Source organism: Elephas maximus, chromosome 19 (genome assembly GCF_024166365.1).
Source record: "Elephas maximus indicus isolate mEleMax1 chromosome 19, mEleMax1 primary haplotype, whole genome shotgun sequence".
In the NCBI taxonomy this organism is placed as follows: domain Eukaryota; kingdom Metazoa; phylum Chordata; class Mammalia; order Proboscidea; family Elephantidae; genus Elephas; species Elephas maximus.
The window spans coordinates 18802456-18828181 of NC_064837.1; the positions used below are offsets into that span (position 1 = coordinate 18802456).

At 48.5% G+C, this 25726-nt stretch overlaps 1 protein-coding gene across 8 annotated transcripts in view; it reads right to left on the bottom strand.

The window, feature by feature from the left end:
- RAP1GAP2 (RAP1 GTPase activating protein 2) overlaps positions 1–25726 on the bottom strand; it is a 233457-nt gene that overhangs the window by 10463 nt on the left and 197268 nt on the right. For 7 of the 8 annotated variants that reach the window (XR_007514182.1, XM_049861054.1, XM_049861053.1 and 4 more), the window contains 7 exons: positions 24847–24918; positions 24023–24109; positions 20278–20412; positions 9217–9354; positions 2508–2626; positions 1070–1183; positions 688–805 (listed from right to left, as the gene is read on the bottom strand). Coding sequence is in view for 7 of the 8 variants with exons in the window: in XM_049861054.1 (XP_049717011.1) it covers positions 688–805; positions 1070–1183; positions 2508–2626; positions 9217–9354; positions 20278–20412; positions 24023–24109; positions 24847–24918 (783 nt within the window). In the remaining variant the exon portion in view is untranslated. The remainder of the gene's footprint in view (positions 1–687; positions 806–1069; positions 1184–2507; positions 2627–9216; positions 9355–20277; positions 20413–24022; positions 24110–24846; positions 24919–25726) is intronic. The other variant, XM_049861056.1, reaches the window with a different exon arrangement.

Below are 25726 nucleotides of genomic sequence, written 5' to 3' on the forward strand. Positions count from 1 at the left end.
GCCGGGTGAGCGAGGCCAGTCCCAGCATGGCAGCCTTCCCACAGTCCCTCTAAGCCCCACAATCTGTTACTGTTGAGTCAATTCTGACTCACGGCAACCCTATGTGTTACAGAGTAGAACTGCTCTATAGGGTTTTCTTGGCTGTAGTCTTTATGGAAGCAGATTGCCAGGCCTTTCTTCCATGGCACTGCTGGGTAAGTACAGACCGCCAACCTTTAGGTTACTAGTCAAGCGCAAGCCATTTTCATTATCCCACGGCCCTTCCAAGCCCCACAGGGTGCCCCAGTCCTCAGCAGGCCTGAGACAGGCCCCATCAAGCTCAGGGCAGCCCCTGCCTCCCATTCCCAACTCTGACCTGCTGTTTCCTGCCTGCGGCCTTTAACCCTGCTGCCACACTCTCCCAGCCCCCTCTAGCCAGAAGCCCGATGGCAGAGATCCCATGCAGCCTGGCCTCTGTCTCTGCTTCTGTGGCTATGTCACTCTGGAGGGGGTTCCTCCTCAGCCACCACCACCCCCAGAAGGTGGAGATGGCTGAGGGCCACCTTTTGTTTCCATACTTGCCCCTTTAACCCGAAAGCCTAGATCAGGGCTTTGCCACAGTGACTATGTTAATGTACACAGGGGATGCCTGGCTGGGCCCCAGGGTGCCCCTTCCTCCTCCCCAGGGCTGGACAGGGCCACACCTACCCCGCTGTCACACTCCTCTATGGCCTCGCCCTCCCCTGCGGTGCTGCTGAAGCTGCTGGTGCTGGAGGAGGAGCGAGAGATGTTGGCTCGGCCATTCTCCTTCAACTTTATGAAGGGCCTGTGGGAGACAGAAAGCAAGGCAAGGCCTGCTCACACAAGAGGACCCCCAGACCCTCCCGGGGCAGGGGCAGGAGAACAGGGCAGGCCCGGGGGAGATCTGAGCTTGCCCACCGGCTGCTCCCCTGCCCCTGTCTGTAGGTGTTTGTGTTCCAGGGGGTTTCTGGAGCAAGGCGTGCTCCGCTCAGCCTATTTGGAGGCAGTGAGCATATTCCAGGGCTCTGAAGAGCTAAAGCCAGTTCTTCCCTCACCCGCAGTTTCTTACTTCTCTTTGTTGGGGCAGATTTCCGGAGAGCTGGGGTTGGATGAAGTCTCAGACTTGACTTCCTGGGAAGAGTGTCCACCATCCGGGGTTTTGGGGGTGCTGGATGCGCTGTCACTGAGAAAACGGGAACGAAAAGGAGTGAGGTCATGGAGGTGCCCCCAGGCCCCACCCTACCCCCAGGCCCAAGGCAGAGTCTAGCCAGTTCTTGGCACCATGTGGGCCTGTGCGGGTCACAGTGTACCCTGCCCAAGCTCAGCCACCAAGATTTCCTTTCCTGCCCGAGCTCCCCCTCAGAGGCTGCTGTAGACAACAGGGTTTTCTGCTCAACCAGCGGCTACTCCAGGCTCCTGGGGCAAAATAGAGAGCTCCCAAGGCAAGTGTCCCGGGAGGATACACCAAGCCCAAGTCTACCCCCTCACCCAAGAGGGTTGTCCAGCCTGTCAGAGCTACACATCAACAGAGGACCACAGAGGGAAGGGAGTGGGGTCTGTGAAAGTCACCCCCAGGACTGGGGAAGTTTTCAACACGCAGATGTTAACAGGGCCACCCACTGCATAACCCAGGGGCACCATTCACATCACCATAATATGGCTTCCCGAGAGGGAAACAGAGCTACTGTTTAGGGGGCACAGAGTTTATGCTAATGGTGGTGGGATAATTTGGAAAAGGATAGTTGCACGAGACGAAGAATGTAATCAATACCATATAAAAATTGTTGAATTGGCAAATGTTTTATTATGCATATCTGTACCACAAAAAAAATTTTTTTTTAACTAAAATAATAATAACAAACTTGTGTTCCCAATGGTGAAAATAAAGAGCTCCCTGGAGAGGTGTGGCCAGGCGGCCTTGGGCGCTAAGAAGGACATCTTGGCAAAGGAAAGACCAAGGGATAATCTTGAGATTTTGCTTCTCCTGTAGTTTAAGGTTAAGTATAATGCAAAGGAGAGTTGCTTAAAAAAAAAAAAAAATTTTTTTTTTAAATAGAACTTTCTAAAAGCCCTAAAAGCAAAAAAAACCAAACCCATTGCATCGAGTTAATTTTGATTCATAGCAACCCTATAAGGAAGGTTCAGTTAACTCTGCCTGGTAGAATGAATCAAGGAAGGTTTACATAAAAGGGGACATTTGAGTGAGCACTGACAAAAAACAAAGAAAGAGAAGAATCTAAGCAATGTTTTCAGCCTGGGTGAAAATGCTGCAGAAATGACTTAGGAAGGACCTGTGGAAGGACTGGCTAAATCAGCCTCAGTAGATAAAGATTAAGGAGTGAGTGTCAGTGTCCACATGCCCGGAGTAGGGGACTGGGCTAGAGGAATGTCATCTCTGGAAGCTGAGCAAAGCTATTCCCAAGGTTGGGCATCTGGCGGCTGCAGTGGTAGAGAGCCGACAGACCCCACCCACAGTTGGACTGGAGTGGTGGGGCCCCAACAGTTACCTTCGTGTCCGGCTGTCCCCCTGGCCTTCAGAGCCCGTGTGCAGACGGGGAAAGAGCCCTGACCGCCGCTTGATGGGGCTCCGTGACTGGTTCTTCACTGTTGCTGCTCCCCCGGGAGGCTGCCAATTAAACCGGCAAAATGAGTACTCACACCCTAATCCCACACCTCCTTCCCTTCTTTCCCTCCCTGGTCTACAAATGGCTCCCTGCAACACCTCCACTGGCTCCAGCCTCCCTGGGCTGGAAGAGACCCCCAAAAAATACCAAGACAGAAAGGATGGAATCTATATAACAGGAGCTGAGACCAAGAGACTCAGCTAGCTACAGCTTCTTTTTCTTAAGCAAAGCCAGGTGGTCCCTGGAAAGAATCCACCAAAGGCCAGGGTTTTTAGGGGAACGCAGAGGTCAGAGCCACTATGAGGAGAGCTCCATGGATTGAGAGGGACAGGATCATTCAGGGGGGCCACAGGCCGAGAACCGCAAAAGGCTTCTTAGAGTGACCTGGTCCAAGCTGTCATTTTGTCAATGAAGAAGCTGAGAACTGAGGCAGGGGCCAAGAGGGCGGAGTAGTCAGATGCTTCTTGTGGTTCCCCTTACAACAAAGACCCAGAAAAACAAGTGAATCGATTATATATAACAATCTAGGAGCCCTGAACATCAAAGGCAAAGTTAAGGAATCAAATTGAGACACAGGGAGACGGTTCAGAAGCAGCAAGGAGTTGCCGGACCTCTCCTGGCTGGTACCAGCAAGCTGCAGGCTGGATCAGCTGGCGTGCACAGTGAGGCAAGCAGTGGCCCTCGGGGTGCATTTTCCACATCAAGAGAGACTGAGCTGCAGAGAGTCTGCTCAACCCTCCAGAACTAGTAGCAAAAGTTAAGTACAGATCAAAAAACCACCCCCTTTGAGTCCAAAATGATACAACCATTTTGGAAAATGATACGTCGCTTCCTTCGAAAGCTAGAAATAGAAATACCAGAAATCCAGCAATCCCAGTCCTAGGAATATATCCTAGAGAAATAACAGCCAACACATGGATAGACACATGCACAGCCATGTTCATTGCAGCATTGCTCACAATAGCAAAAAGATGGAAACAACCTAGATGTCCTTCAACAGATGAATGGATAAACAAACTGTGGTACAAATAAATAATGGAGTATTAAAAAACGATAAAGAACAATGATGAATCTGTGAAGTATCTCATAACATGGATGAATCTGGAGGACATTAAGCTGAGTGAAATAAGTCAATCACAAAAGGGCAAATATTATATGAGACCACTACTGTAAAAACTCATGAAAACGTTTACACACAAAAAGAAACAGTCTTTGATGGTTATGAGGGAGGAGAGACAATAGATAAGTGGCAATTTTGGTAAAGGGCAAGACAGTATACAATACCAGGGAAACCAGCACAATGTGCACAAGGTAAGGTCATCGTAGCTACATAAGCCAAAATAGAAAAACCAAACCCAGTGCCATCGAGTCAATTCTGACTCATAGCTCCATAGACACGTCCAAACTCCCTGAGGGACCGAATTGCTGGGCTAAAAGCCGTGAGGACCATAATCTTGGGGAACAACTGGCATAACACAGTTTATAAAGAATACGTTTTAAATTCTACTTTGGTGAGTAGTGTCTAGGGTCTTAAGAGCCTATGAGTGGCCATCTGGGATACTCCACTGGTCTCACTCCTTTGGAAGCAAGGAAGAATGAAGAAAACTAAAGACACCAGGGAAAGATTCGTCCAAAGGACAAATGGACCACATCTACCATGGCCTCCACCAGATTAAGTCCAGTAAAACCAGATGGTGTCGAGTTACCACCACTGACTGCTCTGGCAGGGATCACAATAAAAGGTTCTGGACAGAGCTGGAGAAAAACATAGAACAAAACTCTAACTCGAAAAGAAAGACCAGATGTGCTGGCCTGACAGAGACTGGGAAACCCTGAGAGTATGGCCCCTTCCAGGGACTGGAAGGCAGGAGAGAATGGGAAAGCTGGTAATAGGGAACCCAGGGTTGAGAAGGGAGAGAGTTGACATGTCATGGGGTTGTTAACCAATGTCACAGAAAAATGTGTGTGCTGTTTGATGAGAAACTAGTTTGTTTTGTAAACCGTCATCTAAAGCAAAATTAAAAAAAAAAAAAAAAAAAAACCACGACCTCTGGGAAGAACCTCTCTCCCATTTACCTGCCCCCTCCCCGCTCTGTACCAGTCCCGGTCTACCTTCAGCGATTGTTCTGCCCCCTGGGCCAGAAGTAGGACTCCATCGCACACCCTCAGCCATTCTCCCAGCTTTGGAGATGGAACAAATTAACAAACAGGAAAAAATAATCTGCCAGCTCCCCTAAGCTGGGAACTCAGGGAAGGCATAGCCCCTTTGCCTAGGCATAGGCATAAAGGGTCCATGGACTTTGAATGCCTTTCACCAGTGTGGACCCATTTCAACAGCACAGGCCCTCATTAGCACAGTGCTACATGGTACATACCTGAAGCCTATTTTCAGCTATATCAGCTACAAGGGGGAGTAGCAGATTCATGACATTTAACACCGACTTGCCTATTAAGCAGGGTTCTCACCTACCCACATCAGGGGCCAGAGGACTGATGGCTCCACCACACCACCTAGCCACCCAGAACAGGGGTCCAAGAATAAGTGTGGCCTCCCAATCCCTACAGCCAACAGCACTGGGTACCCATAGTCCAGCTGCAAAACCCACCCACCTACGAACTCTAGGGAACAGGTACGTGCTTTCCTCCCAAACACTCGGGGGCAGCCATCAGCCCCCTGCCTTGCTCAATGCATGACTCCCTACTGCAGCCAGATACCTGTGCCTACTCCAATCACCCCTGCCCATCTGGGACTGTAGGTGAGAGCCTGCACCACACACTTGTGACGGGCTACCTGGACACCTGAGCTCAATCTACTACCTGGACACCTGAGCTGAATCCATACAAGAAAAGTAAGCAGACTCCTAGGCTCACATACCTAGTAATAGCTGTAACCACCTGATGACAGGATGTGAGAGCTTCAAAGACACCAATAATCAAACTAGCTCACACGACCAGCCTATTTGAGCATATCAAAACAAAACAAAACAAGACCTGAGGATGCAGTAAGCAAACATAAAATAAATACAATAACGTATTGATGGCTCAGAGACAATAGTCAATATCAACTCACATAAAGAGGCGTGATAGCTTCAGCAAGCACCCAAAACAAAGAATCAAGAAACCTTCTGGGAAAGATTACACACAATACAGGGGAGGTCAGCGCAACTGGGATAAACCAAAAGCAAAGAAGTTTCCTGAATAAACTGAATGCTTCGAAGGCCAATGTAGCAGGGGCAGGGGTTTGGGGACCATGATTTCAGGGGACATCTAAGTCAATTGGCATAATAAAGTCTATTAAGAAAACATTCTGCATCCCACTTTGAAGAGTGGCATCTGGGGTCTTAAACGCTACCAAGCAGCCATCTAAGATGCATCAATTGGTCTCAACCCACCTGGATCAAAGGAGAATGAAAACACCAAGGACACAAGGTCATTATGAGCCCAAGAGACAGAAAGGGCCACATGAACCAGAGACTACATCATCCTGAGACCAGAAGAACTAAATGGTGCCCGGCTACAACCGATGACTGCCCTGACAGGGAACACAACAGGAACGCCTGAGGGAGTAGGAGAGCAGTGGGATGCAGACCCCAAATTCTCATAAAAAGAACAGACTTAATGGTCTGAGTGAGACTGGAAAGACCCCGGTGGTCATGGCCCTCTGTAGGCCCAGGACAGGAACCATTCCCGAAGCCAACTCTTCAGACATGGATTGGACTGGACAATGGGTTGGAGAGGGATGCTGGTGAGGAGTGAGCTTCTTGGATCAGATGGATACTTGAGACTATGTTGGCATCTCCTGCCTGGAGGGGGATGAGAGGGTAGAGGTAGTTAGAAGCTGGCAAAATGGACACGAAAAGAGAGAGTGGAGGGAGAAAGTGGGCTGTCTCATTAGGGGGAGAGTAATGGGAGAGTAATCGGGAGTATGTAGCAAGGTGTACATAAGTTTTTATGTGAGAGACTGATTTGATTTGTAAACTTTCACTTAAAGCACAATAAAATTTTTTTTTTTTAAAAAGCAGATTAAACAAGCAGAGATGGGAGAAGATAGATGCAGAGCCATATGGAGATCTCCAAGGAACCAGGAAAGAGAAGCTGAAGAGACAAGGACCTTCCCCCAGAGCAGACAGAGAAAGCCTTCCCGTAGTGCCGGCACCCTGCATTTGGACTTCTAGCCTCCTAAACTGTGAGAAAATAAATTTCTGTTTGTTTAAGGCAAAAAAAAAAAAAAAAAGAAGAAACCTTCTGGAGGAAGATAATTTTTTGAAATTACCGGAGGTAGAATTCAAAAGATTAATATACAGAGCCCTTCAAGAGATCAGAAAGTAGATCAGGCAAAATGCAGAACAAGCCAAAGAACACACAGGCAAAGCGACAGAGGAACGTAAGAAGGTTATACAAGAGCATAACAACAAATTTAACAGGCTGCAAGAATCCACAGAGAGACAGCAAACAGGAATCCAAAAGATTAACAATAAAATTTCAGAATTAGACAACTCATAAGAAAGTCACAGGAGCAGAACTGAGGCAATGGAAGTCAGATTTAGTGAGACTGAAGATGAAAATACTTGACACCAACATATTTGAGGAAAAATCAGATAAAAGAATTTTTTTAAAAATGAAGAAACCCTAAGGCATAGCAAAGTTTATTAAGAAAATGGTCTGTATCCCACTTTGGTGAGTGGCGTCTGGGGTCTTAAAAGCTAGCGAGCAGCCATCTAATATGCATCAATTGGTCCCAACCCACCTGGAGCAAAAGGGAATAAAGAACACCAAAGACACAAGACAAATATTAGCCCAAGAAACAAAAAGGGCCACATAAACCGGAGATGCCATCAGCCTGAGACCAGAAGAACTAGATGGTGCCCGGCTACCACCAATAACCACCCTGACAGGGAACACAACAGAGTCCCTGATGGAGCAGGAGAAAAGTGGGATGCAGAACTCAAATTCTAGTAAAGAGACCAGATTTAATAGTCTGACTGAGACTGAAGGAAAGCCAGGAGACATGGCCCCCAGATTCTCTGTTAGCCCAGAACTGAAAACATTCCCAAAGCCAACTCTTCAGACAAAGATTAGACTGGACTATAAGACATAAAAGGATACTCGTGAAGACTGTACATCTTAGTTCAAGTAGATGCCTGGGACTAAATGGGCAGCTCCTGTCCGGAGGTGAGATGAGAAGGCAGAAAGGGACAGGAGCTGGTTGAATGGATATTAGAAATCCAGGGTGGAAAGAAGGAGTACGCCCACACAGGGATAGCAACTAGGGTCACATAACAACATGTGCATAAATTTTTGTATGAGAAACTAACTTGAGCCGTAAACTTTCACTTAAAGCACAATTAAAAAAAAAAGCAGCAGCAGCTGAGGACCAGAGAGGGGAAGAGTTTTGGCCAAGGTCATGTAGCAAATCACTGGCAGGATGAGGATAAGAACCTAGGGCTCCTGGCTCTCCATGCACTGCTCTCAAATAAAGGACCCAGGCTGGGTGTCACCAACAGCAAGACAGACTGAGAGGGGCAGGGCCAGGAGGGAGCCAGCCAGGAAGGCATCTACTTCAGACAGAGGGAGTGGTGGAGTCTTAGGAAGGGGTGACAGAAGCCTAGGTTCATGGGTTACTCCTGTGCTGTGCCACCTGGGCAAGTGGCAGCACTCTCCAAGTCTCGGTCTCCTCATCCACAAAATGGAAACAATTGCCCTGGCCTACTCTCTTTGCAGACCTCCTGGGAGGGTAAAACAAGATAATGCTGTGAAAATACTTGTAAGTTAAATAAACTATGCAAGACCATTGATAAGACTAGTCATTAGAATCATGATAGGTATGTTCTGCTATTAAAAACAAAAACCCTAAGTCTACACAAACTCGAAGGCACTTTGCTTTATAACAGGATGGGCTGTGTGGTCCCCTTGCCTCGCCAGCCCCTGGTGCAAGCAGACCAGGCCCACATTCACAGGCCTGGCAGGTACTCTTTTGTGGGAACTGTACACACAGTCATTAAGAGCACAGGCTTTGAATCAGGGATCTGCATTCCAGTTCTTCAGCTTTGCTGGGAGAATCTGGGCAAGTTACTTAATCCCTCTGGGTTCGCTTTTCTGCAAGCAGAATGAGGGACACATCCTTACCCACCTCGAATAGCTGTTACAGGGATCCAATGAGATGATGGCTATGAATTACTTAACTCAGCGCCTAGTGCACAGTAAGCATCTTTAAGTGGTGACCACCATTACCGTTAATAATCACAAGGCAAGCACATCCCTGGCATGCTCATGGGCCCCAAGCCCCGGGACAGAGAAATGCACCCCAGGGCTACTTTACACAGCTGGCCCCAAGGAAGAGGCCCAGTTGTTAAGGAAGCTCAGAGAACAGGACCACAGGAGGGCTTCTCATGCAGGCTAAGAGGCCCCAAAGGACTACTTGCAGAGGGCAGGGGTTGGGGTGACACCCCAGGCAACCTTGGTTTCCCTCCATCATCCAATTTGCCCTGCTGTTTTCATCCCACCCAATCCGGGGGTGGGTGCACCCTTTCCCCTTTGGCCTGGGGGACCCTCCCGCCTCCCACGTGCCACTCCAGAGCCTGCCGTCACTCACCGAGAAGGTGGTCTTGGTGACTTCCACGCTGTTGTGGGAGATGCCGCCACTGAGGCTGCCAGGGATGCCCCCGCTGTGCTGCTTCTTCTGGCTGCCCACCATGGTCTCCATGGAGTGGCTGCGCACACGGATAGCTCTCTGTGGGGACAGCGGGGTGGGGCAGGGTAGCAGGGGCCTGAGAGGCGGCACTGGCCCTATGACCCATCCCTCTTCATGGGGTCTGCACAGACACAGACCTCAGCATGTGCACACTCACATTCACACATACACACACACATATTCATGCTTACAGAGGCCCACAAGGCCTACACTAAGGTCACTGCAATTTAGAGGATGTCCACATATTCTGTCCACGCTCTGGACACGGGAGCCTGCTCAGGTGGAGGGGAAGGAGGGCACCGCCAAGGGGATCTGAGGGGGTTGGTGCTCCAGCTCCCTGTGAGGTGGACAAAGGTTGTTATCCCATTTTGCAGGTAAGGACAATGAGACTTGGAGAGCTCGCTGCACCTGTGTGACCCTGGTCTAGTTTCCATCCTCTCTCAGATTCTCATCTGTAAAATGGGAACAACTACATACACATCCCACCACGGGATGCTGGTGAGGATTAAACACAGCCAGCAGGATCAGGAACCAGGTCTCTGACTCTGAGTTGGCTATTCTTCCCACCAAACTAAGCTTCTTTCTATTTAACCACTGGACTGTCGCTTCTGCTATCATCCCAACGTGTGCTTTTTGCAACTTGGAATATTTTTCCCCTGGCTAAACTGCCTAAGGAGCAATTACTTATCTATGCACTCAAGTTTATCCTGCGAGCCATCTCTTGGACGCGCAGGAGCCTTAAGATATGTTTTCAGTACAAGCCGGCAGTCTGACACCACTGCTAAAAAGGCATGCACGCTCAGACTGTGCAGGAGTGTGGGACCACAGGGGTGTGAAGCTGCTCAAGCCACCTGGAGCCTAGGGCCCACTTAGGGCCACCACATTGGCAAAGGGTGGAGTGTCAGGAGAGGACAGTGGGTATGGTCAGGGGTTGTCACAGTACAGATGAAGGTGGGAAGAACAGTAGAGAAACCAAGACTGTGGAACCCAGGGGAGGGGTGGGCCTGGGAGGAGACACCACTCTCTCTGACGCTCTACAGGGCTGTATTACTCTGGAACGGGAACAACGGAGCAGCGGTCATAGTGAGGCAAAGCCCAGCTAGACCTAAGGGAGGATTTCCAACAAGTTCTAGAGGATTCCAACTACCCCACGGACAATGCTCTCTCTGGCTCTGGAGGCCTTCGAAGATGAAATGAGAGTTGTAGGAAAGGGAGGCTCTCATCAGTGAGCACCCAAACCCCTGCAGCACCTCCCTTTGATCATTCAGTCCTTCACTAACACGACCAGACAGCAAGAACTTGGCGGTCAAAAGCACACAAGCTTTTGGGTCAGACTTAGGATATATCTGGTCTCTCGGCTCTACCTCTCATCAGTTGAGTAGTCCTGGTCAGGTTACCTAACTTCTCTGAGACCTATCTGTGACATGGGATGGATGATACCTACACCACAAGAGAAGACCTATAAAGCTCTTAGTAGACTGCCCAGCACATGATAAGTGCCTGCTAAACGTGGCTATTCTTACGGCAAGGAGCCCCTGGGTGGCGCAAATGGTTAATATGCTTGTCTGTTAACTAAAAGGTTGAGGGTTGGAACCCACCCAGAGGTGTCTCGGAAGAAATCCCTGGCAATCTACTTCCCAAAAACCAGCCAATGAGCAGAGTACAGTTCTACTCTGACACATACGGGATCACCATGAATCGGAATCGACTCAACAGCAACTGGTTTGGGTTTTTTATCCTTATTCTAATAAAAAGCATTTGTGGCATGCTTTCCACGTGCCCGTCCCTGCACCAGGAACTGGGGGGATGGCAGACGGAGGGTGCAAGGACAGCCCCTGCCTTCAAGAAGCATACAAGCCAACTGGGGAAACAAGACACATGCCTCAAATTGGGGCAATGCCAAGAGGGCCAGGGCTAGTGGGGGCTCCCTCTCTCTCCATTAATTAGTTGTCCAGGGCCCCCCAGGGCCTGGGAGTCACACACAAAGACTCACTGACATTATTAGTAGCTGATGCACAAGGACACCCCCAGACTAGGGCTACCACAGCCATTATCTAGTTCAATGTTCCTCCTTCCCCTTGGGACAGAGGACTAAGTCATGATCAGTCCACAGTAGTCATATGACCCAACCCTTGCCAGGGGAACATGAGGGGATATCTGCTGGGGGCTTTGGGGAGAGGTCTCGATGATTCCACTGAGTGACATGTCTGCATGTGACATCTAAAACTGAAGTCTTGGCGCCATGGTGGACCAAGCCTGTGGGATAAAGCTGAGAATGGCAGAGGAGAAAGATGGAAAGAACCTGGATCTTGATGGCCACACGGAGCCATGAAGCCTTGGTCTTCTTGTTAAGTGAGCTAACAGGTTTTTGTTATGTGAACCAGTTGAGGTTGGGGATCCTTAGAACCTCGGCTTCAGAAAACTGACATGGAAGGACTAACACGAGGCCACTGCGCCCTTCCTCACGTGTACCAGGGCACATACAAACACGTGTCGGCTCAGGCACCTCATGTGCAACCTACAGATGGTCTTGTGTAGAAGAACGAATGAGCCTCTGCCCCTCCTTCGAAGCATCCAGGGAAAAGCTCAGTGTGCGGAAGGTGGGCCCAGGAAATCAGCATGAACGCTGCACCCACCAGGACCCATTCACAACCCAGACAGCAGATCTCTCTGGGATTGCTGCTAGAGTTCAGGGATTCTCCAAGCTGGGGGATTGCAATGGGCTGCATCCCACCTGCCTTTCTATCCCAAAGAGGGAAGTAGATTCACTAGGGAGGGCCATTTGTAAATAATGCTGACACTTCTGGAGCACTTAACTCATTTAGGAGTCCCTGGGTGGCACAGTTTATGCACGCAATTACTAACCAAAAGGTTGGAGGTTCAAGTCAACCCAGAAGTACCTCAGAAGAAAGGCCTGGCAAGCTACTTCAGAAAAGTCTGTCATTTTAAATCCTGAGGTGCATAGTTCTACCCTGAAATACATGAATGGACTCATCATCTGGATAGAAAGGCAGGCAGGATGCAGTCCTCACTATTCCTTTGGTGCTTTGGTGTGTGTCCCTCCACCACTAACATCGCCAATGATGACAGTTCAAATTAATCACGTCTGCTATGATATATTCCTCACTGTCTCTTTCCAAAAAGCATTCAGCGTGAGTAACAAGCCCTGTGTGATGGTATCTGGTCTACTTAGCTTCACTGGCATGATCTTATTTAATCCTTAGAACTCTAAAATATAGACAGAACAGGTATTTCACAGAAAAGGTCTCAAAAGGTAAATGACTGTCGAATGTCACAGAACAGGTAAGAGATGAAGCCAGGACCGACACCCAGGACCTTGAGCTCCAGATGAAAGCATCCCAGGACTCAAAAAGTGGTCCAGATTGAAAGCATAATTCAACTGGTTGATGGACTAAGGATGATCAGAAACAAGGGAATCTCAGGCCCCCCGCCCCCAAAAATCTCAGAGGCTGATGTCAGGGAGGACACCTTCTCCTCAAATACCCTTGATGCTGCTGTCAGAGCCAGCAAGTTGAGTTTGAAGAGACAATGGGCTGATGGGTAATTCCAGAGATGTGTGGAGGTGCCTCAGAAGAAAGTCCTGGCAATCTACATCCAAAAAATCAGCCACTGAAAATTCTACAGAGCACAGCTCTACTCTGACATACTTGGAGTCACCAGGAGTCAGTTACTCAACAGCAACTGTTACTGATAGGGTGGCAGGCTGCTCAAAGTCAAACGGGAAGTGATCGGAATCCTGGTTCTTCCTCTTAGCGTGTGAACCTCTCGGAGACTCAGTCTCTTCATCTGTGAAATGCCACTGGTGATCCCTGACGTGAGGGACTGCCATGAGAGTGATGTGAGACAATGCATGTAAAACACCTGGCATGACACCTGCCCAGTCAGTGTTAGCTCTCCTCCCCTACTCTTAGGGAAGAAGGGAGAGAGAGGTGAGGGCTAGATCTATGCCCTAAGATAGGGCTCAAGTCGGACGAAATCCCCTAGTGATATGGCTGGTCCTAAGTAGTTCACTTCTCAGTCCGATGTAGAGCTGGAGAGAAGCACTAGCCTCAAACTGGGCAGAAGAGACAGGGAAAAGGTGAAGACTAGAAAGGAGGGCAGTGGGCTGGGAAGAGGGAGGAGAGACAAAATGTGAAATATACACACACTGGAATCCTACTCAGCCATAAAGAGAAATGAAGTCCCGATGCACGCCACTACATGAATGAACCTTGAAAACACGATGCTGAGCGAAACAAAACAGTTGCAGAAGGACAAATATTGTATGATCTCAATCATGTGAATAAGCAAATATACAGACACCAAAGTTAGCAGTTACCAAGGGTAGAAGGGAGGTAGGAAGGGGAAGCGTTTGCTTAGGGGGCATTGAACTTATGCTAATGGCGGTGGAATGATCTGGAAAAGGACAGTGAGAATGGTTCCATGACTTGAAGAATGTAATCAATGTTACTGAGTTGTAAATGTAGAAGTTGTTGAGATGGCATGTTTTGTTATGTATATTTTCACCACAATAAAAAAAAAAAATGTTTTAATTAAGAAAAAGGCAGGCAGGAGAGTAGAACCAGAGAGGAAAGGGCAGGCAGATGCAGCCTTGCATCAGCATTTGAAGGTCTCTAGGGATCATCTGGAAACCCTGGTGGCGCAGTGGTTAAGAGCTACGGCTGCTAACCAAAAGGTCAGCAGTTCGAATCCACCAGGCACTCCTTGGAAACTCTGTGGGGCAGTTCTACTCTGTCCTATAGGGTCGCTATGAGTTGCAATCAACTTGACAGCAATGGGTTTGGTATTTTGGGGGGTTTAGGGGTCATCTGACCCTTCCCCACTCAGTCCTTTCACATGACTGCCAACGCTCATCTCCCCTCAGTTTGATTCTTCCCAGGGATGGACCGCTCACTACTTTAGAGGCTGCCTGTTCCTGTGCTGGACAGTCTGACCTTCGGAAACGTCTTTCGAATGCTGAGATGAAATCTTACCATTCCTAGACCATGGTCTAGTCTGCCCTTGGAGTCTTATCTCAGTCTATTCCATACTACACACCACTGTCATTTGCTGTCCAGAGTTTGCTCTCCTCTCAGCTAACCATCTCAGGTCCCATCAGCCATCCTCAGTCACCATGGTTGCCGAGTCCTCAGCACACCTTACTGCTTACCTTTGCACAAGTTCTCCTTTGGGAGAGTGAGAAAAGAGAGATGGCATTACTTTCTCATTTTCTGCTTCTGTTGCTTCATTTCACCGGGGTTTGAGCACCAGTTAGCTTCACAGAGGGAGTAATTCCCTTCCCTGGTAACCACACCCCTCGCCTCCTTGCAAATGGGTTTTGTGGGTCGTTTCAATTAACAACCTCAACACAAAGGACCACTGCATGCAAAGCCCTGATAAGCACCAAGGAAGACAGTCCTCTCTGTACCAGGCAAGGGACAGAAGCAGGGGTCCTTGAAGATAAGGATGCTAATCTCTTGCCTGCTGAGATGGCTCCTAATCAGGCAGTACTCCGAGGTCTGGAGTCAGGTTTTCTATCCCTCTGTTGCTGTTGTTGTTGTTAGCCTCGGCTCATGGTGACCCCTTGCACAACAGAACAGAACACTGCCCAGCCCTGCGCCATCCCCATGTTTGGGTCTGAGCAGATCTGACTGTTGTGATCCTTAGGGTTTTCATTGGCTGATTTTCAGAAGTAGATTGCCAGGCCTTTCTTCCTAGTAAGTCTTAATCTGAAAATTCTGCTGAAACCTGTTCAGCATCATAGCAGCATGCAAGCTTCCAATGACAGACAGGTAGTGGCCGTGCTGAGGTGCACTGGCCAGGAATCGAACCCGGGTCTTCCATGTGGAAGGTAAATATTCTACCACTGAGACACCACTGCCTTCATCTGTCCCTCTAGCAGAACAAATAAAGACTGGAAGTTGACAGGGAAAATAACATATCCCTCTAGATCTCCACTCCAACTGTATCCCCCATTCCTGACTGGCAGAGCCATTATCTGGTCCAATGTCACCTCCTCCTTCTTGGGATGCAATAAGTCATGATTAGTCCAAGGCAGTCACATGAGCCATCCTCTTGCCAAGGGAACATGAGGGACATCTGTGGGACTCCAGCCCACTGAGCTAAGCAGGGCCATGCCCAAGGCCTGAGCTCTCTCCACCTCCCAGCTGGATACCCAAAGGCAGTGGGACCGTCCTGGTATCACACCTTCCTATCTCAGAGCTGGGAGTGGCTGGAAAGGGAACCCGGGGGAAAAGGGGGTTCAGAGGTGCTAAACGCTTGGATTTCTGCCCGGGTCCCTGCTGGGCTTCACCCACCATCACTAGCACCGCCCAGGCTGCAGGCCGGCAACAACTGCAGATGGGTGCTTCTCTCCTGCCACTAGGGGTCAGGTCAGGCCAACGCAAAACCATCACAGCTCCTCAAAGGCTGGGAGAAATTAACCTGCCAAATCCCAGCTTGCTGTGGTCCTGGTTCAACTACTGCAGTGGTGCCTTCTCCTCTGTCGCCCTCTGTCCCTCTTCTCCACGAACAGGTCAGTGAAGGGTCCAGCTAGCACAGAGTTTTTCAAAACGTGACACATTTACGTACATATCATGCAGATACATCGAGTATCCTCATGTTTTCTTTGGATTTTGTTAGAGACGAATAACTTCTCAATGGCTGGCAGTTGTTGAGAACAGCACTTGAAAACAATAGTCCAGAGATCAGTATTTTTCAAAGGTGAAAAGGTGAGTAATACACAGCTCCTTTCTAAAGAAAAATATTCTTGCAAGACTCCCAAGAATATGTCTAGAGACTCCCAACAGCAGTTGTCCCACGGACTGCGAGGGCAATGCCAACTTAATACCCTACCCTCTTATTCATAGAAATGTCTTTTTAACTACGTTATCTCTGCAGTCGTTTAGACTTTATAATTGGAAATATATAAAATATATTTTTGATAATCATCTAAGTAAAAAATGCAAAATCGAAAAATGTTTGGAGAACTGGCAGATTCCTGAGAATATCCCCAAGCACCTCAGTTTGAGAAACAGGTCTAGATATACAGAAACCAACTGCTCTGCCTCTCACAGGGAGGGGTAGGGGAGGAGCTTAAATTACAGCCAGTAGAATTAAAATGAAATACGAAATACGAAGAACCACTCTAAGTGGTGTGAAGCTCCAGGCAGCAAAACTGAGGGCAATGATGGGTCTGCTCCTTAGGAGAGACACAAAGAGTCATCATGCTCTAGGTGGGTCTCACAAGAGGCAAGGGATGGTTGGTTGAGATGGCTTTTAGCCTGAGGAATTCCCAATTCTGTTCCCATCCACCTGTGAGGTGAGAACTCTGACAGGAAGGAGATAAAGCATGCAACTTTTCTTCCTGGAATCATTTCACGCACCACTTCTTTCCAGGGGGATTCCGAGGAGCTCCGGGGGAGCTCCAGGAAGAAGGCCAAAAATCATGACTCCATGGCACCACCTAGGGTGTCCATGAAGAAATACTAAAAGCAGAGGCTGCTTCCTAGGCTGCGTCCCACCCATAAGCCTGGCCACAGGTGTGATTCTCTCACCAACCTAGACAAGGCCACATGTCTGACTCAGACACCGGACTCCACCTGGCCACCATAGTCCGTGTGCTAAGCCTCTCCTGCCCACAGCTCAGGTCTCCACAGCTTGGGGACAAGAGGGCAATGATGAAAGAGATGGCAAAAGAGCTCATGTCCCCAGTGGGGGAGAAAAACGCTGATCAAAATCATCAGAGCTCTGAAGGCCTCCTCTGTGTGACTGACCATGACAGTGCCCTCCCTTGCCCCATAGGGCTACCCCGGAGACCGGAGTGAAAGCAGGATACAGAAGCAGGTCTGTTTTCGACCTACAGTCAGAAGGACTTAAGGTTGAAAAGAAGAATTCCCTAGATGGTTGGATCAAAGACAAGTAATGACCAAGGCCTGAAGCATTTCCTCTCCTGGTAACCCCTTCATGAACACGCCAGACCCTCCACCCCTAGAGTCAAACACAGGTTAATTGCTACTCCTGCCAGAGACAGGGGACTGGACACAATGGCCTCAGGCCACACTCCTTTGGGCCTTCACCTATAGATGCTGGGTCATTTTTTCCATTAGACACATAGGGCAAAGTGTCCACAGCCTACAAGCTCTTCCAGGTTACAAAAGTATTTGAAACCTGAAAACACAATGGTTGCTTCCAAAATACAGACAGAAACCTGAAAAACGAAATCAACAAATGCTCCATTAAATGTCTACAAAATACATTATGTCAGCTAGTCAAATGCAACTCGAATCTTAGATTTACGTTGTTGTCAGTGGCCACTGAGTTGATTCCAACTCATGGTGACCCCATGCGTGCAGAGTAGAAGTGTGCTCCGTAGAGTTTTCAAGACTGCCTTTTTGGAAGCAGATCGCCAGGCCCTTCCTTTGAGACACCTCTGGATGGGTCTGAACCACCAACCTTTCAGTTAGTAGTCGAGTGCTTGACCATTTATGCCACACAGAGACCCCTCTTAGAGTTGTATGTAAATAAAATTTACTGTGGGATACCAAAAACCCACTGCCATTGAGTTGATTTCGATGCGTAGCGACCCCATTGGGTTTCCAAGGCTGTAAATCTCTACAGACACAGACTACTACATCTTTCTCCTGTGGAGCCATGATGGTTTTGAACCGCCGACCTTTTGGTTAGCAGTCAATAGCTTTAACCACTGCACCACCAGAGCTCCTTAGGGAGCACTTTAATACGCTTGCTATGATGTGGGGTGAAGCTGCCAGAAGTAAAATAATCCAGAGCCTACGAAGCCCTTTAAAAGGCCCTGCTTAGCTGCTTTCCCTGAACCCAAGCCCATTTTCCTATTTACTGGCTCTCACATTCATCCCTTTTTCTGCCGGACTAGCCATCCTGGCTCCCTCTTTTCTCCCCCATTCCTCTTTTCCCTCGTCCCCCTTCCTCTTGGCCCTTGATTTCTCCCATTTCACCCTGGCCGCCACTGTCCATCAGCACTAAAGCAGATGCCTGAGGAGGAGTCTCCCACAAGCCTGGACAAGCAGGGAGGCTCCTCCTCCACCCTCAGGAGGAACCTCAGCAGCTGGCCCAAACAGGACCAGCTGAGCTGTGCCCTGCTCTCTGCGGTCCGGCTGGGCAGCCAGGGACTAACTGGCTGCCTGCCCAGGCCCACGTGGGTGGAACTTTAAATCTCTGAGTCAAGAACTGCAAGGCAGTATCACATAGCCGTTAAGCGCACGGGCTTTGGAATCCAGCAGGCCTGGATGCAACTCCCACGTCTGCTGGGTGACTTTGAACAAATTACTTTGTCTCTTTGAGTCTTAGCTTCCTCATATGTAAAATTATACCCATAATTATGAAAATCAGATATAAATTACTATACCCATAATAATAGCCTTCCACAGAGGGCACTTCGAGGGTAGCCAGGAGGATTTAGGTGGGATAATGTATCTGAAGCTTTCGTTTTACACAACAACAACAGTGCACACTTCTGAGCAGTGATAGTATTTCAGGCACAGTGCACTTTTACAGGCATTATTTCAATTAATTCTCACAACTCTATGGCAAGAGTCTTATCTATCAAACTTGTGTTTTTGACGGAAAAAACGACAGCTTACAGGCTTTAAAGAATTTGCCCAACACCACACGGATCAACTGGGGCAGAGCTGGGACTCTAATACAGGCAGTTTTAACCCTAATCCTGTACATGTTGTTGTTGTTGTTGTCATTGTTAGCTGCTAAGGAGTCAGCCCCGGTCATGACCCCATGCACCACAGAACAAAACGCAGCCTGGTCCTGTGCCACCCTCGCGGTCAGTTGCGAATCAGACAGTTGTGGTCCACAGGGTTTCCACTGGCTGGTTTTCAGAAGTAGATCGCCAGGTCTTTTCTTCCTAGTCTGTCTTAGTCTGGAAGCTCTGCTAAAAATTTTTTCAGCATACGCACAAGCCTCCACTGACACTGGGTGGTGGCCGCGCATAAGGTGCATTGGCCGGAAATCAAAACCCTGTCTCCCACACGGAAGGCAAGAATTCTATCACTGAACCACCTCGATGTCTTCAGCTTTATAAATAATTCTCTAATGCTTTATAAATAATTCTATCTATAAATAAATATCCCAGGCAAAATCTGAGCTAACAATCAGAAAGCTTAGGTGTGAAATAAGGCTCTACCTCGACTTACGTGTGAGGTTTTGAGCCTCTTGTGGTCTCTCAGCCTGTCTTCCCATGCGTTAGTCAAAATAACAATACTTGTTCAGCCAAGCCCACAGGACTGCGGCAGGCTCAATTCAGATTCCAGGTGTGAAAGCGTTGTGTGGGCCGACAACCACGTGACAACCAACCTTCTCTGCCCCATGCCAGCTAAGTGGCTGTCCAAGTTCCACTTGAATACTTCCAGGGACAGAGAGCTTACTGCTTCCTTTAGCAGCTCATTCAAGTTAGAGAGCTCTTCGCTTTGCAAACTCCAAAGGGACCCACCTGTAACTCCTTCCCACTGGCCCTAGTCTGGACTTCCAATGCCCTGGCAGTTGGGAAGAAATCACTGCAGCGCCCCACATTGGCTGCTAAAGACCCCCAAGGCTTATGCCCTTGCTCCTGCCATCCTGCCCTGGGGTTCCCGACCACAGATAAAGGCAGATGACTGCAATAACGTTCTTGGTTTGCACCAGTTCCGCTCCAGCAGCTAAGCTGTTACCTGTCCCTGCTTATCAGACTCCTGAACCCGGAGGAGACGTTCCAGACCAAGGAGGAAGGCAGAGGCCCTGGAATCACTGCTGGCATGCAAGGCTGCCCCAATCGCTCACACTTTCTTTGCAAACATATTAGATGCCCTCCTGATACTGCCACCTCTGGCTGGCACTTGGGCTCTGGGGTCAGGATCACCTGGACCTTGGACCTCTTCCTTTCCTGGCCCTAGCCCTCCCTGTCCCAGCAATCCCCAGCCACTCTTGTGCCCGTACCTTGAAAGACTCCAGGAAGCCCCCATGGCTCCCATTCTCAAACTTGTCCTCTTCCGGGCCCAGGCCTAGCATGGCCTGTGTGTGGCTGTGGAGCTCATCATGAAGGTTGTCCAGGAGGGCCGCCCTCGTCCGATCCTAGAAGGGAAGAAGGGAGGGAGTTGTGGAGTGGCACCAAGGGCAGAGATATGCCCCATCTCTGAGTGGGCTCCAGACACCTGGCCTTCTCAACAGCATCCCAGGGAAGGTGTGGACCTACAGCCAGGTCAGGCTCCATGCTCGCAAATGCTGCCGTTAACACTAACACTGCACACCTGGCCTCCTGCTGTCTTGCTTCCACCCCTTCTCCCTGGACCATCTCACCATCCGGCATCTCTGTCCACCACCTCTACCCTGGTGAGTCCCAGCGCAGATCTCTGTCCCAAGCTCCACATCCATGTACCCAACTGGTCCTCTCCATTCAGATGTTGCTCCTGGGCCATCCACACAGCCTCCAGAGGGTGCCATTCACACAGGCCAGGACCAGTCCTTTCAGCAACACAGCATTTGCAGGCACCTCCAGGTCAACAGGTTCTAAAGAGAACTCCCAGTTGTCTTCATATCCTCATATCAGTGAAGAGCCCAGGCCAGAGACCTAAGAGTTGCCCTCTAATTCTACTTCCCCACCCTTACACCCAGGGGCCCATCAAGTCTTGCTGACTCTGACCCTAAACCATTTCTTGCCATGTCCTAAGCCTTCATCAGCTCTCTTGGACTCGCTTCAGCCTATCATCTTCACCACTGTCAGAGTAATCCTTCTAGCAAACAAATCAGACTTTAATGAAAACTTTATTAGGATGCCATCACTTCTGGCCTGGCCCTCAAAGCCCGTCTTCTTTTTTTTTTTAAACTGGTCTTTAGATGAAAGTTTTCAGAGCAAATCAGTTTCTCATTCAAAAATTTATACACAAATTGTTCTGTGACATTGGTTGCCATCCCCACAATGTGTCAGCACTCTCCCCCTTCCCACCCCGTGTCCATTCATCCAGTTTTCCTGGCCCTGCTGCCTGCTCATCATTGCTTTGGGGCTGATGTTACTCAGTCGGTCTCATATGCTTGATTTAACTAAGTAGCACATTCCTCACGTGCGTTATGGTTTGTTTTATAGGCCTATCTAATCTTTGGCTTGAAAGGTGGACTTCAGGAGTGGCTTCAGCTCTGAGTTAGCAGGGTGTCTGGGTGCCACAGTTTTGGGGCTCCCTCTGGTCTCTGTCAGACCAGTAAGCCTGGTCTTTTGTGTGTGTGTGTGTGTGTGTGTGAATTTGAATTTTGTTCTATACTTTTCTCCTGCTCTGTCTGGGGCTCTCTATTGTGATCCTTGTCAGAGCAGTCAGTGGTGGTAGCTGGGCACCATCTAGTTCTTCTGGGCTCAGGCTGGTGGAGGCTGTGGTTTATATGGTCCATTAGTCCTTTGGACTAATATTTCCCTTGAGTCTTTGGTTTTCTTCATTCTCATTTGTTCTGGACTGGATGAAATCAATAGATGTATCTTAGATGCTCACACCATTTTAACACCCCAGATCCTACTCAGCGAAGTAAGATGTAGATACTTTATGAACTATGTTATGCCAGTTAACCTAGATGTACCCAAAGACCATGGTCCCCAGCCCTCAGCCTCAGCAACTCAGTCCCTCAAGGTGTTTGGATGTGTCCAGGAAGCTTCTATGACTTTGCCTTGGTCAAGCTGTGCTGACTTCATCTATATTGTATGTTGTCTTTCCCTTCACCAAAGTTAACACTTGTCTACTATCTAGTTAGTGATTTCCCCTCCCTACCCCTTCCCTCCCTCGTAAACATCGAAGTTTTTTTTCTTTTCTGTGTATAAACCTTTTCTTGAGTTTTTATAATAGTGGTCTCATACAATATCGATCCCTTTGTGATTGACTTATTTCACTCAGCATAATGCCCTCCAGATTCATCCATGTTGTGAGAGACTTCGCCGACTCATCATTGTTCTTAATCATTGTGTAGTATTCCATTGTGTGTATGTACCGTAGTTTATCTATTCATCTGTTGATGGGCACTTAGGTTGTTTCCATCTTTTTCTATTGTGAATAATGCTGCAACAAACATGGGTGTGTATATGTCTATTCGTGTGATGGCTCTTATTTCTCTAGGATATATTCCTAGCAGTGGGGTTGCTGGATCATGTGGTATTTCTATTTCTAGCTTTTTAAGGAGGTATCATATCCTTTTATGTAGTGGTTATACCATCTTACATTCCCATCAGCAGTGCATAAGAGTTTCAACCTCCCCATAACCTCTCCAACATTTGTTATTTTCTTTTTTTAATTAATGCCAGTAATGTTGGGGTGAGATGGTATCTCATTGTAGTTTTCATTTGCATTTCTCTAACGGTTAATGCCAAACCCACTGCTGTTGAGTTGATTCCAACTCATGGTCACCCCAAAGGACACAGTATAACTGCCCCATAGGGTTTCCAAGGAACAGCTGGTGGATTCGAACTGCCAACCTCTTGGTTAGCAGCCGTAGTTCTTAACCACTTTGGTTTCCAACCAAATCTGTTGGTATTGAGCTGGACTCATAGCTATCCTGGTATTGTAGTGCTTAAGAGCTACAGCTGCTAACCAGAAGGTCAGCAGTTCAAGTCCATCAGGTGCTCCTTGGAAACCCTATGGGGCAGTTCTACTCTGTCCTTGAGGATTATTACGAGTTGGAATCGACTCAATAGCAACAGGTCTGTTGTTTTTTTTTTTTGAATGGTTAATGATTGCGAGCGTTTCCTCATGTGTCTGTTAGCTGCCTGAGTGTCTTCTTTGGTGAAGTGTCTGTTTGTATCCTTTGTCCATTTTTTGATTAGATTACTTGTCTTTTTGTTGTTGAGATGTTGAAGTATTTTACAGATTTTAGAGATTAGATCCTTGTCAGATAGGTCATAGCCAAAATTTTTTTCCCAGTCTGTAGGTTCTCTATTTTACTCTTTTGGTGAATTCTTTTGATGAGCATAAGTGTTTAATTTCTAGGAGCTCCCAGTTATCTAGTTTATCTTTTGGCATCAAAGCCCTTCTTGACCTGACCCCAACCAACCTCTCCAGCTGAGAGTCTCACCGTTCCATCTCCCACATGAGTCCTTTTCTCAGGCCACAGCAAACCCTCTGAAGCTCCCTCCAGACAGCAAACTCTCTGGTTCTGTCAGCCTTTGCTCGTGCTGTTTCCCATGCCTGGAATAACCCTTCCCATTCTTTCTTCCTGGCAAAAGCCTCATCAAATATCAAGATTCAGCACCTCAAGGGTCACCTCTTCCAATAAGCCCACTCTGAACACGTTCTCAGCCTCCCACAGGCAGAACCATCCTCACTACATCCTCTGAGCCACAGCCCCAGTACTGGCTTCCATCATGCCACCGCACATACACTGTAACTGTCTCTTTATTAATGTCCCCCACACCACCCCACGCCAGCCTGTGAGTTCTAAAAGGACAGGGGCTATGCCTTGCTTATCATTGTATCCAAGATTGGTACACAGTAAGTGCTCAATAAATGACTATTGAACGGCCAACTAGACTTAAAAGTTTGGATGGAATTTCCACAAGAAGAAATAGTTCTTATACCAACATGGAGCTGAGGGCTTGGAGGGGCAAAGACAGTGTTCCCTCCCTTGAGCAGCCCCCAAGAACAGACCCCCAAGAGAGTCTGGCTAACAGGCAGCCAGAGGGCAGGAGGAAGGCCTTCAGAAACTACGCACTCACCTCCAGCTTCGCAAACTTGTCCGACTTGCAGCAAGCATTCTCTGCGTTGGTGAGCTTGGTGAGCAGAAACTCCCTGAACTCCGAGCCCTGGAACAGACAAGATGCCCTGGGATTTCTCCCTCCTTCAGCTGTTGCCAAAAGCGCTCCAGTCCCAGTTACAGGCAGGTAGAACAAGGGGTCTGATGAGAGCCCCAGAAAGGTCCTCTTTCTGACATTTGATCAGAAATAGTCCACCTGCTAATATGCCATCATGGAAACCAGCTCCCCTGGTCCTGGGAAATCAACCCCCACGCCCACGAGACATGTCTATGTCTGCAGGCATATTCCTGGGACTGGAATATGGTATGCATTTAAAAACCAAACAAACAAGAAACACCTTTTTGTAGCAGAAACGTACCACCTCCCCAAGTATCAAACACCTCCACAAGAAACACTCTGTTAGGCCAAACCGGCCACCTGAGGAGAGGTGGAAAGAGGCCTCAGGTAAGGAGATTTCTCCCAAACCTGCAAAATGGCCTCCCTAATATTCCCAGCTCAAATTCTGCCCTGTTCCAACCACCACTACTCAGGTATTGAAACCTTACTCCAGTTGCCATAGAGTAGCTTCTGACTCATGGCGACCTCATGTTTGTCAGAATAGAACAGAGCTTCGTAGGTTTTCAATGACTGATTTTTCAGAAGTAGATCACCAGGCCTTCCCCCCGAGGTGACCTAGGTGACCTAGGTGACCTAGGGTGGGACCTTTTGGTTAGCAGCCGAGCGGGTTGACCATTTGCACCACCCAGACCCTGGATATGAGAGGAGCAGAAAGAAGTGTTTCTTACCTTCTGGAAAACAGGGGGGCTGGGCAGAGGGGGGCCAAAGGCAGGCACATCTTCCCGTGCGGTGACCGAAACCTGAAACACCAGAACGGCAGTGTGGGCCCAGGAGGAAGAGGTCAGAGCTGTGGGTGAGAACATGCTTTGTGCCCTGCCCATGCAGAAGCCACATTCCCACAGCCAAGCTACTTGCTATACCGTCTTCTCCTTCCCAGAATGCACTGTTTAGAGTACACAAGTAAAATGCTCCCAAGAACACTGCCAAAACGGGTACCCCAAGGCACTGTTCCTAGAAGTGGGGATGGGCTGGGTTGCACCATTCACATTCTCTCATCTGCATGCCTCAAGGCCAGAGTGGACAGTGTTTGCTAGATAACTGGACAGGGCTGAGGAGCCACCCAGAAGCCTAATTGCAACACAGTACACGTGCCCAGGAAGTGTTGTATCACCTCATTCCATTGTAATATTTATCCTACAGGGAAGGTGCAATGAGAATTATTATCCCTGTTTTACTGATGGAGGAGCCCTGGTGGCACAGTGGTTAAGTGTTCGGCTGCTAACTGAAAGGTCAGTGGCTCGAACACACCAGCCACTCAGCGGGAGAAAGACGTGGCAGGCTGCTTCTGTAAAGATTACAGCCTTGGAAACCCTACGGGGCAGTGTGGTTAAGAGCCTGGCTGCTAACCAAAAGGTCTGCAGTTCAAACCCACCAGCGGCTCCTTGGAAACCCTATGGGGCACTTCTACCCTGTCCTATAGGGTTGCTATGAATTGGAATCCACTTGATGGCACAGGTTTGGTTTGGTTTGGTTTGGTTTTTTTAATAGAATTGCTATGAGTCAGAATCAACTCGACGGCAATGGGTTTGGTTTTTTCGGTTTTTCGTT